Source organism: Eumetopias jubatus, unplaced genomic scaffold (assembly GCF_037043125.1).
Source record: "Eumetopias jubatus isolate StellerSeaLion01/CBP00866 unplaced genomic scaffold, mEumJub1_p1.0 scaffold_14, whole genome shotgun sequence".
NCBI classification, from domain to species: domain Eukaryota; kingdom Metazoa; phylum Chordata; class Mammalia; order Carnivora; family Otariidae; genus Eumetopias; species Eumetopias jubatus.
Window position 1 is genome coordinate 27,880,014 of NW_028274820.1, and position 13,781 is coordinate 27,893,794.

General features: G+C 34.3%; 1 protein-coding gene across 7 annotated transcripts in view; it reads right to left on the minus strand.

The window, feature by feature from the left end:
* The window catches only part of CACNA2D1 (calcium voltage-gated channel auxiliary subunit alpha2delta 1), a 474,147-nt gene that overhangs the window by 35,154 nt on the left and 425,212 nt on the right, over positions 1 to 13,781 (minus strand). For 3 of the 7 annotated variants that reach the window (XM_028118811.2, XM_028118787.2, XM_088018662.1), the window contains 6 exons: positions 12,454 to 12,525; positions 11,051 to 11,122; positions 8,680 to 8,741; positions 4,707 to 4,783; positions 3,415 to 3,435; positions 2,707 to 2,767 (listed from right to left, as the gene is read on the minus strand). In XM_028118811.2, the coding sequence (XP_027974612.2) occupies positions 2,707 to 2,767; positions 3,415 to 3,435; positions 4,707 to 4,783; positions 8,680 to 8,741; positions 11,051 to 11,122; positions 12,454 to 12,525 (365 nt within the window). The remainder of the gene's footprint in view (positions 1 to 2,706; positions 2,768 to 3,414; positions 3,436 to 4,706; positions 4,784 to 8,679; positions 8,742 to 11,050; positions 11,123 to 12,453; positions 12,526 to 13,781) is intronic. The other 4 variants (XM_028118796.2, XM_028118768.2, XM_028118819.2 and 1 more) reach the window with 3 other exon arrangements.

Here is a 13,781-nt window from a genome sequence, read left to right on the forward strand (position 1 = left end):
CAGTGGCCATCTTGTGGATTTGGAAGGCATCGCCTCAAACTATCGACAACGAATAGATGGGTGGTGTGTCTGTAGACACAGAGTAACAAGAGGCCCTAAGCTACACCCTCATGTAAGCCAACTGCAGAAGAAAAGAAAATCATGAAAGGGATTGAATGTGCAACCAAAGGAGGGAGGAAGAAAACCCAAACAGTGTGTCACCAAGGAAGAGGAGGCAAAGAATTCTCCAGGAGAGTGGGATCAGCAGTATCAAACAATGAAGGAAATTCAAGCAGGAGAAGCCGCTGAGGGGCAAGGTCACTCCTGAAGCCAAGAATATGCTTTGTTAGCAGAGTTTGGTCAAAAAGATACATCTATTCCCTAGTTTCAAGAACTACCAAAAATTCAGACATCTTTATGCTGAAAAAAAATTGGTCTGAGTTACTCTTTAATTTTGTGAGCTGTCTTTGGGTTCTTACAGTAATTTCTTTAAGAAGTATAAAATGTGAGAAATGAATAATACACCATTCTGAATCTTTTCAAGAGTTTAGCCTAGATTACTAGAATTATATTAATTTGATATTATTATATGTGTCTGTGACAGACTATAAATTAAGAACCAAGAAACGAAGAAAAACAAAGCTGGAGGCATCACAATTCTGAACTTCAAGTTACATTACAAAGCTGTAGTAATCAAAACAGTATGGTACTGGCAAAAAGAAAAACCAGACACATAGATCAACAGAACAGAAAACCCAGAAATGAACCCATGATTATATGGTCAATTAATCTTTGACAGAGCAGGAAAGAATATCCAGTGGGGAAAAAATGGTCTCTTCAACAAATGGGAGTTGGGAAAACTGAATAGCAACGTGCAAAAGAATGAAACTGGACCACTTTCTTACACTAGACCCAACAATAAATTCAAAATGGATGTAAGACCTAAATGTGAGACTTGAAACCATGTCTCCTGAGGCAAGGGAAACAAAATAAAAAATAAACTATCGGGACTTCATCAAAATAAAAAGCTTCTGCACAGTGAAGGAAAGAAGCACTCAACAAAACTAATAGGCAACCTATGGAATGGGAGATGATATTTGCAAATGACCTATCCAATACAGGGCTAGTATCCAAAATATATAAAGACTTATAAAACTCAACACCCCAAAATGAATAATCCAATTAAAAAATGGGCAGAAGACACGAGTAGACAGTTTTTCCAAAGAAGACATACAGATGGCCAAAAGACACATGGATAAATGCTCAAAATCAATTATCAGAGAAATGTTAATCAAAACTACAATGAGACATCACCTCATACCTGACAGAACGGTCAAAATCAAAAACACGAGAAAGAACAAGTGTTGGCAAGGATGTGGAGAAAGGGGAACCCTCTTGCACTGTTGGTGGGAATGCAAACTGGTGCAGCCACTCTGGAAAACAGTATGGGGGTTCTTGAAAAACTTAAAAATATAGCTACCTTACAATACAGCGATCTCACTACTGGGTGTTTACCCAAAGAATACAAAAATACTAATTCAAAGAGACACACACACACCCTGATGTTTATAGCAGCATTATCCGTAACAGCCCAATTATGAAAACAGCCCAAGCATCCACTGACTGATGAATGGATAAAGATGTGGTATATACACACACGATAGAATATTACTCAGCCATAAAAAAGAATGAAATCTTGCCCTTTGCAACAACATGGATGGAGCTAGGGGGTAGTAGGATGCTAAGCAAAATAAGTCTATTAGAGAAAGACAAATACTATATAATTTCACTCGTATGTGGAATTTAAGAAACAAACAAAGGGGGGAAGAAAAAAGTGAGAGAGGCAAATCAAGAAACAGAGTCTTAACTACAGACAACAAAATGATGGTTACCAGAGGGGAGGTGGGTGTGGGGATGGGTGAAATAGGTGATGGGGATTAAGGAGGGCGCTTGTGATGAGCACCAGGCCTTGTACGGAAGTGGTGAAACACTATACTGTACACCTGAACCTAATATTACACGGTATACTAGCTGGAATTTAAATAAAAACTTATAAAAAAAAAAAAAAGAACTAAGAAAAAAATAAAAATAAAGAACACTCTTGATTACTGAGTATCAAATAGTTACACAAAAATAGAGGTAGGGAGCAAGAGATATATTAGGGTTAGGGAAGGGGGATTATATGAGAAATAAAATTGGGGAAGAGAAAAAATATTAATCTTAAAAATTATATGAGAAAATGTCACTATATTAAGATGCTTTCCCAGAACAGTTAGAACATTAAAAATAAATAAATCAATTATGATGTTCAGACATTCTAGCCTTATGTCTACACATACACATATATCTGTAGATATCTCAGTATATCCCCCTGTATGTGTATATATATATATATACACACACATACATATAGACTATGTTTGCGTCTGTGTACTCACAAATGCACATACCCAATTCTTCACTAGTGATGGATACCACTGTTATTTCCAATAAGAGCAAGGTCTACATCTGTCTTATTCACTATTATCTCCCTGGAGTCAGAACATCGCTTGGCCTAGGGTAGTTGCTTACTGAGTGAATGAATGAATAGAATATGGTTTCAGCTTTAAAGTTACTGCTCCCTTTGGTTCCATAATTTGGCATGGGATTAACTCAGAGAACTGTTGACTGAAGGCTTACCTTTCCGTAAAAGCTATAAAAAAAATAAATAAATAAAACAAAACCAACCTTGGTGCTATGAATGTGTAGCCAGATTCTTCAAAATTATCCGGCTTCAGTGTTTCAGAATCTGCAAAGATAATGTTACAGGATTAGATAAGCCATCCAGAGGACGCATCCTGGGTTTCTATGACGATATGAAGGCATTAGAATGATAACCTAGTAAGAAAAAAATCAAAAGAGTACTTATATCCTATAAGGTCCTTAATAGTGCATAACAGAATTATAAAATCCATTTTAATTTCATAACAAAAATTAGACCAGTTCTATCAGAATAATGCTGTCTTAGAAGTTTCCCATTTACTAACCCTACCATAACCAAGGTATCTTTTGTATCAATGTTGCATCAGAGTGATTTCATTTAAAACTTCAACATAAAATTTTTATCAATATTATGGTAAAGAAAATGATTTTAATAAACTCATCAATGCCTTTAGTTAATTAGTAACATTCTTCATATTAGGTGTGAATTAATAGGTGGAAGGATAAAAGCACATGAGTATTTAAGCCTCAGAAAAAACCTAAATGTGAAATACATTGCATATGAAAACACAAGCATATTCTTTCCCCCATTTTTGCTGCTAAGGTTTGAGTGATCATGGAGGAAAATCTAGCAGATGAGAAGCACAGAGGATAATATCCAATAGGAATGGAAATATCAGTGGAAATGTCAAGTGCACTAAACAGAAAGAAATTGAGCAACAAGAAAATACTTGCCCTTCATTTTGCCCTTTTTGGCTGTGAAAATCCATCAGAAAGAGAAAGCAGGGAAACAAAAAAAAGAGGGTAAAGCAAAGGGGGTCACAAACAATATTTTATTCAATGACTTTCTTGAATAAAAATATTGTGCATAGATCAAAGGTATATTTATGTACAGCTGTAGTCTGGAAAAAAAAAAAAAGACATCTTTTTGAAGACTGGAAGGTATGTCCTGTCCGTTACTACTAGAAAACCCTCACTGTACTGTGGTGATTTCAAGGGTCTATTTTGCAAAGTGTTTAACGCAGGTGCAATGGTGACAATGTTAGCCTATATTCAGAAGCATTTACCAACCATCAAAGACCAACTAGCCATCCCCTCATTTATCAAGTGAAGAACTAGATCATGCACAGTTGCTGGTTGTTAAAAAGACCATCATATCTATTAAGTGAAAGCATAAATATAAAAGCCTAAATTTAGCACAACGAGAACAAGGATTGCAGGGAGAAAAAAGAACTGATGGGAATGAAAGAAATTATAGTTTACCTAAAGTCAGATGTAAAAGGTAAATACACACACATGCGTGCTTTTTTTTTTTCTACTTTATCATAACAAAAAATTTAGGTTCTTAGTAATAGCTGATGTATTACAAAGGATATGATGGTCATTTTACTTTACTAAATCTAGTCACCCAAAACAAAGATCACTAATGACTTAAAATACACACTAATGTTAATAATTACTCCACATTCCAAATGATGCTTTTAAAAAAAGAATCCATTTGAGTTACTGAAGACGTTATTAATTTGGATTATGAGAAGGAAGTTAATTGCCAAACAAAGCCAAAGACCAATGCAATTTAACTTATTCAAACAAAGTAGAAGATGTGGAGCACGATATTATTCTTGCCAAATGCAAAAAAAAAAAAAAAGAAAGGAAAAGAAAAAGAAAAGTTAAAGCCTTATTAGCACAGCGCCATGAGTAGAGACCATGTGAAACATTTTGCACCAGCTAGCAGACCCTTAAAATGATAGCAACAGAGAGCACAGCACTGCAATGATTCTATGAGCACAAAGCGAGGCAGGGTAGGGTGGTGGGGATGCCAGTGAGACTGGGTACCTGCTCATATTCTATCCACGTAGAATATTTCTTGTTCCTTGCATGTTTGGAATGGGTTAGAATCATTGCTGCAGATTTGGTAGTAACACCTACTAAAATGTATAGGCCTTGGGCATTCTAAAATCTAGACAAATTTATACATCTGATACTAAGAGATAAATAGACTCTGGGGTCGCTTTCATAGTACTTACATCTGGCCTGAGTTATTGTCTCTTCTATTTTGGCTTTTATATAGTAAAAACTGTAGGTTGGTAATACCAAGGCCAAACTGCAATAGAAACAAGAGAAGCATAAACACAAACAACTTAAAAAAAAAAAAAAAGACACATCCAGTTAATGGAAAATCTAAGGATCTTCCTCGTGGGAAAGAAGAGACGTATTACTGTGACAGGAAAATGCATTCAGCAAATAAAGTACTTTATTCGGTCTTGCGATCCAGAATCTTCCAGTTCTCTACGTTGTAGGGAATCAGAAGACACACAAGGAAAATAAGCTACTAAATGTGCCCATGAATTAGCTGAGAAAGAAATGTCATGTGTACTCTATTTCCCGGGAAGTGTACTGAAATACTTTGAGTGTTGAAAAGACAGAGAATATTACGATTCTGTTTAAAGAAAATAAATACTATACTAATTGGATACCCCTCCTTCATGAATTACACATCATGTTCAAGTACTCTGCAGCAAATGTACACTATTTAAAAAGTACAGATGTAAAGTATCATTATTTTTATGACAGTGCATAAAATCATCTGAAAAATACCTCCTTTGAGGGGTTAAATACCTCCTATCTGAAGACTTTAGTTTTGAGGCAAATTCCCTCGTGTCTGCTGCTAAGAAAATTCAGATGCACTAAGACAGACTGTCTGCTCATCCTATTGGTTCTCATAGCATAAAGCAGTTTGGAGTATTTGAATATTATGCAGTTTGAAATAACACAACTGCTTATATGTAATTCTTCCACCCTTGAGATCGCTAATATATTTATAGTGTAGGACATAACTATTCCATATCCACATTTACGCTTGCAAATGACCTTCGCTATGCTTTAGTACCGACGGAAACTTACAAACTAATGGGTACAAAAAATGAGGGCAGAAGAAGATTCCCAGGGAACTAAGTATTTTCAAAAAGTGACACTTGATTAATGTGACCAAATGAGTCATTCGGCACTCATTTTTAATATTTAATCGGAAATTTCCCAATGCACAGTCAAAGGTGTGTGTTTCTAGGCTTCTGAGTATTTCTGCATATTTGCAGATCTTCTTTTAAATCACTCAAGTTTCATAGGCTTTTGAGAAGGGCACCCAAACTATAATCTCATTATTTACTTTTTTTTTAATTGGAAAATACAGAACAGGGGGAAAAAAAATAAAATTCCAGGTTTTCCTTCTCATGACTATATATGTTAAAAATTCACTCTACAAAGGGAAAAAAAAGCAAGGGTTGATTTCCTACAATTTAATTACGCAGTCAAGATAGCAAAATGAGTGGATGCTTGTTACCTCCAATTCCTACATCTTTCTCCTTCATTAAATAATTCATAGACTGTCCTTATGGGAAAAGGTCAGAGAAATAAAATGTTATGTAGATTTAATGAAAATCTCTTCGTTCATTTTATACGTAACTTCCTTTAAGTGGAGGCAGAGATTAAAATTAAAATAAGCACTGCAATTAGTCTGAAAGCAAAATGACCTTTCATGATTCACTTGCCATTTATAAAACGTAGAGTAGAATTACTGAGCATTTGAAGATTGTCTCCTACAAATTCCTCTCAAGGGAAATTAGGACATTTTTATTGCTCCATCAGCATTTATTGCTAAGAGAAACTTCTAATTAAACCCGATAACGTTGTATCATGTGGCTGCTAGAGTGTCATTCTCTAAACTTGGGTTACATCTCACGTACCATAAAAATAGTGTTGGAACGCATGAGGAACACAATGGAAGTTTTAAAATTGACATATCAAATATACATTTTATTGGCCTGCATGTCTCAGGTTGTTATTAAGAGCTATACTTCATTTTATAGAAAAATACAGTCACACTTAATTTACTTCCTTCTCAAGGCAATGGTTCTTTCTTCAACTTTTAGCAGATAAGATCTTTCCCAACATTTTGAGTCAATGATGTTGTCATATGCAGTGTTTGCCATCTCTCTCCATATAAAACCAACGGACCAAGGCTGCTTTATTTTCTCCTAGGGATTAAAGCCTAAGAAAGCCAGCGGGCACCAGGTGGACGGAAGAGACCATGCAATGTTTTTGTGACTCACATACACATGGGTAACTTAGTTAAATGGGATATAATATCCTTTTCAACTCAATCATGTCTCTATAAAATGAAATTCTTCCTGAAAAAAAAGAGCAGTTTATAAACATAATTAATTACTATAATTCAACTGTGATACCTGAATTACATCAAGGCTTACAAAGACAGAAATCACTAAATGAAATGTGGAACTTTGGTCATTAAGTCAAAACACGCCATTTCTTTTTCTTCTTCAACATAGATGTAATATTTTGCTCTACACTGTTATTTGTGGATTTATTTGTACAGTGATTCAGGGAACTACTTATAATGAAAACAGACTGAATCTGGCCCTAAGTTGTACATTTGGGTAGGGAATATGTGAGGAAAACATGCCGAAGTGGGGAAGTTGGGGCTGTTCAGAGACCAGTGACTATTTGGGGAGGGAGGGGAGACACATGACAGGCACACTGGCTGGGAGAGAAATGTGAGATGAGAATATGTGACTTGGAATCCCAACTTAACTCGGAGGAAAATGGGAACAGAATGAAGGTTTATGAACAAGGAGTGACACACTCAGAACGGGGGTATTAATCTGGCCACATTTGGTCCCATCACCGGGTGTGTGAGGGAAAGGGGTCAAATGTAGGGGACATTTGTGAAACTTTTAGAACATTTTTAAGCAAGGTATGGTGACAATTAAAAACTATGACTGCCATTATTGTTGACTCATTGTCAGGATTGAAGGGATCCAGTTTTGTCTACTTTAGAATTTGTTCATCTAAGAAAAAAGGTAAGGAACACTTTCCCACACAGTGAAGAGAAGATAGACTGAGGGTTCAAGTACCAAAAAACTCATCTATTGTCAATGCTATTTCAGTGCGGGCCATAGACCTGGCTCATCTGCAAACTCTCTATTACCAGCTCAGAACCAGTTAAATAGAGAAATTTGAGACCAAGCATTTAGAAAAATTTTCGATAATTTGGCAGACTAATTCTAAAGCTGTGAAATCTAATAATAAAAATTTTAAGCTTGCATTTTAAAATCTTTTTTAAGGGTGATTTAGTAAATAATTTTTGTTTTGTGTAAGTGTGGGTATGTCAAAAATAGTATGAGAAATAGTGATCTATATGAATGTGCGAGTGATTGACAGTGAGCCAGAAAATGAAATCTTATAGGAATGAGAGGAAGATGATGTAAGATTCAGAGATGGGGATTTTAGAGAAGAGGAAGAGAGAATGAGTAACAAGAAGGAAATATTCCTATCAACCTCAGTATTATGAGCATGGGGGACGTAGGACCGCAGGGAAAGCTACTCAGAAGAGTTAGACCAAGAAAGCGAAGGAAATGCTCAGCGAGTGAAGAATGGAGACTTTTCAAGGCACTATAGGGTATTAGTCCGTCCAGCTTTCCAAGGCCCTGCCCATTGGTGTGCTCAGGATATCACAGACTTGCCACTCATGGGGGAAAATTGTGTCAACTGAGCATTTTATATCAGATCATATTACGATGTGACAAGTGTTAAGTTAATCTGCTACCTAAATATAAATAATGTAAACTGACAATTTAAATGAGGAAATTACTGGAAGTGATGACTACAAACTTTAGGGGGTTTGGTCAACATTTACTATTGCTAACATACGTATGCAAAATGATCAAATGGACTTACATCACACAGATTTTCATTTCTAAATTTTATATTCCTAGTTTTCCATCTTTCCCATTTTGAAAATCAGAGTGATAATTTTAGTACATTTTCACAATGGAAAGAATAACTTTTCTGTTTTAATTACAATGAAAACAGTTTCTGAAAATGCAAGGACTTAATATTTATCTACTGCAAAAACTACTAGAAATAGGCGAAAGACACTCAACAGAATACTCTTGTATACAATACACATTTAAATCTAGTTACCTGTAATCTGTGCCATTCACAGGAGTCCATGTGTATGTCCTGTTTCCTTTGTCAATGTACCTCTACAAAAAAAGTTTGATATGGTTGTTATCATCTTATGAAATCTATGTGAATTTATATGAAAAGCTGAACCCTAAAATCTGTTTATAAATTCTGTGGTCATTCAATACCCTCCTTCACAAATGTCTGATCTATTCTACATTTATTTGTTCTGTTATGGGTGGGATTTGTGTGCGTGTGTATCTGTGTGAGTAAAGCAAAATTTTAGGACAAAAATAAATAGCTGCATCATGACTTTTGAAGACTTTCAAGTGCAAAATCATTTTCTAAAAAATAAATTTTAATAATAACACAGGACCAGGATATATTAGATAAGCCTCAGATATTTCCACATACTAGAGTGTGTTTATGAGAAATTGGCAATATCAGGACGTCAACACACTGTTTCTAGATCCAAATGTATGGTTAGCATATTACTGTTCTTATTAACCCACTGTTACAGCATTTGTCACAAGAGACTAATTACTTGGTACCACTGGAGGTCAGAAAAACAACTAAATCCACCAGGGAAAGGAAGCACAGAGCTCAATACCTTGATGAAAACAGAATCCTTCATATGTCACTACTAAATACTAGTAAATAAATTATCATTCTTCTTCCATTAGGTATAGTCATGGCATATATGCATCTTCACAATTTTTTAGTTCACTCCAGATTTATCATCCTCACAGAACAATAATTTTCACTGAAATGTTACTTCGTTTTAGGCAGTACACTAACCACTTTATAATCATTGTTTAATTTAATCAACTCCTGGACAAAATACATTCTTTACTGATGAAATAAAAATACATAAATCTTCTGAAAAATTTAAGTTGGCAGGATGAAGGAAAATGTATGATGCCAAATTCATTTTATAACAACCATACATGTTGCCTTATATGTCAAATACTCCTCTGGTTTACTCAACGTGTGTGGAGGATGGAGGGAGGGAGAACAGGAATTGGTAAGGAGATTTTTGCACTAGTAAAATTCTTAAAAAAGAAATACTGTTCATGTATCTTATACCACTCATAAAAAAACGGCAAATTAGTGTTGTTCAGCAAGTTAAAAAATAGTATATCAGATTAAGAAAATAAACATACAAGATAATGTTTTCTTTCAATATTATTAATAAGAAAAGTCTACAGGGGGTTAGATTATTAAGAAAAGTCTACATATTGGTTAGAAGAATTTACAGCAAACTGAAGGAGGAAAACATCAATGTGACTTAATACAAACAAAATTAATTTATAAGTTGAGGAAAGAATGTGTAGGTCAAAGAGTTCTTGGCAGAACAACATGGAAAAGTTGGTAGAGCTGCTGAATGGTTTACATCTTTCCTCAAGGAGTGAGCGGGTAAAGAGCATGGCTAAAATCTAAGTAAAGAGAACTGAAGTTTCAACAATAGACTGAAATTGACACACACACACCCCCACCCCTCCTCCTGTCTTCTGGTAATGGGAACTCCTAATGATATTACATGAGAAAAGCCAAGTGCTAATGAAGGATCCTATTTGGAGCCTAGCTCCATCTTAGAAAAAGATCTGCTGAGGAATTCAAAAGAAATGTATACATTTAAAAAGCATGGCACTGTGAGAGAAAGGGTATAAGTTATATAAAAACATTTAAAATTTCCAGGCTCCAAAGCCTCTGGATTCCATGTATTTTTCAAACACTCAAATATATGAATGTCTGTCTATTTACTCCACATGCGACTGATAATGGATAGACACGCTGCTCGTATACAGAGGTCTTCCTCAATATAAAATATGTTTATTATATATTTGTACCAACAATTTATGGGTATAATTGTGTTACCCCTTAATTTCAGATTTAAATGCAAGGAATTATAACAATGTACATAAATAGTGAAGGAAGATAAGCTAAACAAAAGTAAACAAACAACCAAAAAAACCCAAACCAATATATGAAACTCAACAATTAGAACATGTGCATGCACAAATTTAACACATATAACTATTAAATATTAACTTCAATTCTGCATGATTGAAATGGCCTAAAAGAACATGCCACAACATTAAATTGGGTGCTCTATTTTCTATGATGATAAAAAATGGAGACATAAAATATAATTTTCAAGAACATCTGTTAATAATGTAAAACATCAAGAAACCTAAAGCAAAATGTTTTACAAAAATTAAAGAGTTACAAATATATTAAAAATACCCTTCAGCAAAGAAGGCCTTAAAAACATATGTTTACTTGAGACATCTGTTTTACAAACACTGCTTTAATAGGAAAGACAAACTACCAATATCATTACTGATCTATACATTGTATTTAAGAGTAAGCTTGACTTAATTCTTACCTCATCTTGAGATTTAACCAGAGTTCTAAATGTTTTTTCTCCATTCTCTCCGTTGATCATTTTATTTCGAATCTACAGGAAGATGCAAAAAGTGATTTGTTTCAAGTATTCAACTGACTACCAAAGGATGATTATTAAAGTACTGGGTTTGCGAGGTTTATAGCTTGCAAAGGTTATAGCTACTTTAGAACAGACTGAATAAAAATAGCATGGTTGTACCAGTGGTTGTAGTTGTTCTTTGGTAATATTCTTTTAAAAGTTACCACATTATAGTCATTTTAACATGTTTTAAAATAATAAAGGTATCCTTAATTAAGTATCTTCACCTAGTCATTAATTTTTGAAATATAATTAATGAAAGAGTGGTCAATTACTTGATGAGACTGATTGAAAGGAAACTGAACCATAATAGGTTATATTACAGTCACTCAGCGGCATGAGGGTCCAAAGACTGAGCTCGGCAACATTACACGATCCTGCTCTATCATTTCAAAGCAATTTATAACAAACATTCGTTAAACACCTATGACATCCCAGCACTGTGCCTTGGCCTTGGGTAGTAATAATAATTAAATTCTGTTGTTCTACAAGGAGGGAGTCAATGTGTAAAATGTGTAAAGCAAGTGCATATTAAAACACACTGTGACAAATTCTGAAAAATACGGTGGCCTTTGCATGGATGAGAAGTTAATCCGTTTACAACAATCTTAAAAATCTTTGCTCTGAACTGCAAGAGCCTGGTTCAAATTCTAGTCCTGCTACTTCCTGGCTGAATAATTGGACACAAGCTGTTTAACCCCTCTGGACCTAAAACATACCATCAGTACGACAAGTAATGATCGTATAATAATAGTATCTATTTCAAAGGCTCTTGAGAATCCATGATTGACACACATTATGTACTTAATAAATGTTATTTTTAATTATCATGGAAGATCCTCTCAGAGGAAATGACATGCGATTTTGGTTCCGAAATAAAATAGAAATTTTCTGCGTTAAGTGTACTAAGAAAAAAATGGCAGCTTTTCTCCTCATGTTGCTTATTGGGTGGTTGGATGGTTAGATTCCTTCCAACTTTTCTTTCAACTCTATAGCAGTGTCCTCAATCTCTATGTTGTGTAGTGAAATGTACAAGTTCCATTTGTACTGAAATACATAAAACATCTCTACCTACGGAATGAGAAACAAACTAACGTCATGCCCAACTTAAAATATTGATTCCTTTCCATATGACCATTTGGATGAGAGAACCCAGGATCTAGAAATTTTAAAGGCCAAGAACATTCATCACTGGGTACATAGTACCTAGGACAGAAGCTAACACAGTGAAGCTGCTCAGTGCATTTGTGGAATGGATGAGACTCGGCATCTGACCTGAGAGTACTGTTTAGGTATACACTCACCTCCACCTTAATGTCATTCTCTAATTCTGCATCAAGGAAATCCAAAGTTACTGGCTCCTGAGATTTGGGGTTCTACACAGAAAATAATAATAATTAAGCATATACGACAATGTAAAATGATGCTGCATAAAAATAATTTAATATATATTCAAATATGAAGATAATTCCATAGATGTTACTTACCTAAGGTATATTAAATAGCTACCTAAACATATACAGGTTTCATATACATTTATTTTAAAATAACAATAAATAGGCTAGGGATCTGAGCTTTAGGTGTCACGGGAAAATTTTAATTTACCACCAACTGAAGGCAGTTTCATTTCGAATGCTGTGTTAGATACTACATTTTAAAATTATAAGTTCTGTGGGAATAGGACAATTGAGGGTCCACTCACAACTTTCTTTCCTTTAATTAGGATGGGAAACGAGCAAAATAAAGCCATGTGGATAACATATCTGGCAATTAGACAAAAGCAACATATACGTAATACACACTATATTCTATAAAAATAAATTATATGAGGGAAATCTTTTAAAAACTATGTTTGAATTTGCTAAGTAAAACTAACTCTTCTAAACATAGTCTTCATAAGATGCATAAAAAAAATCTAGGTGTGCTTCAAATATTTGAATTTCAGAAATGTGACATTATATTTTAATATGTTAAATTAAATTTTATGAGATAAAATTTGTGGTCAAGTCACAAGCACTTGAATAAAGATAAGCTATTGTAATTAAAATCTAATTAAAATAATAACCCTTGGGTTCACTAAAGAGTCTCCTGCTTTAACATCTCCTACTGCTTCTTCTTGCTGGTGTGCAATAATAAGGACAATTAACTGGGGAACAAGGCAGATTCTTATTTTTACATAAATATATCAAAACTGTTAGCCTGGCTAATTTACCTCAGATAACATTTAAAAAAAATTTTGTCAATCATAAAATGAACTTACTCAATTATTTGATAAACAAAACACACCGATGCTCTTATAACACCGCTAAGTAATAGAACATGACATAATAAAATGTCAAAGTTTATTACAATAATAAAATCCTAATAGGCATCTACAGTTTTACAACTACTTACTTTTGGAAACAGGGTTTTTAGTGTTGACTAAAATAAATACCACCAAAATGTGGTATTTAATGAGACAGAAGTAATAAATACAAATTAATCTGTATTAGTGCAAGGTCACTGGAATTTTAAGGATTTCAGCTTCATGGGCTATTCCAAAATATGTTCAGATTATCACTTTTTTTTTAATTTTTAATTTTCTTAAACCACCAAGTGAATCAGATTATTACTATTTTAAACACTGTTTTAG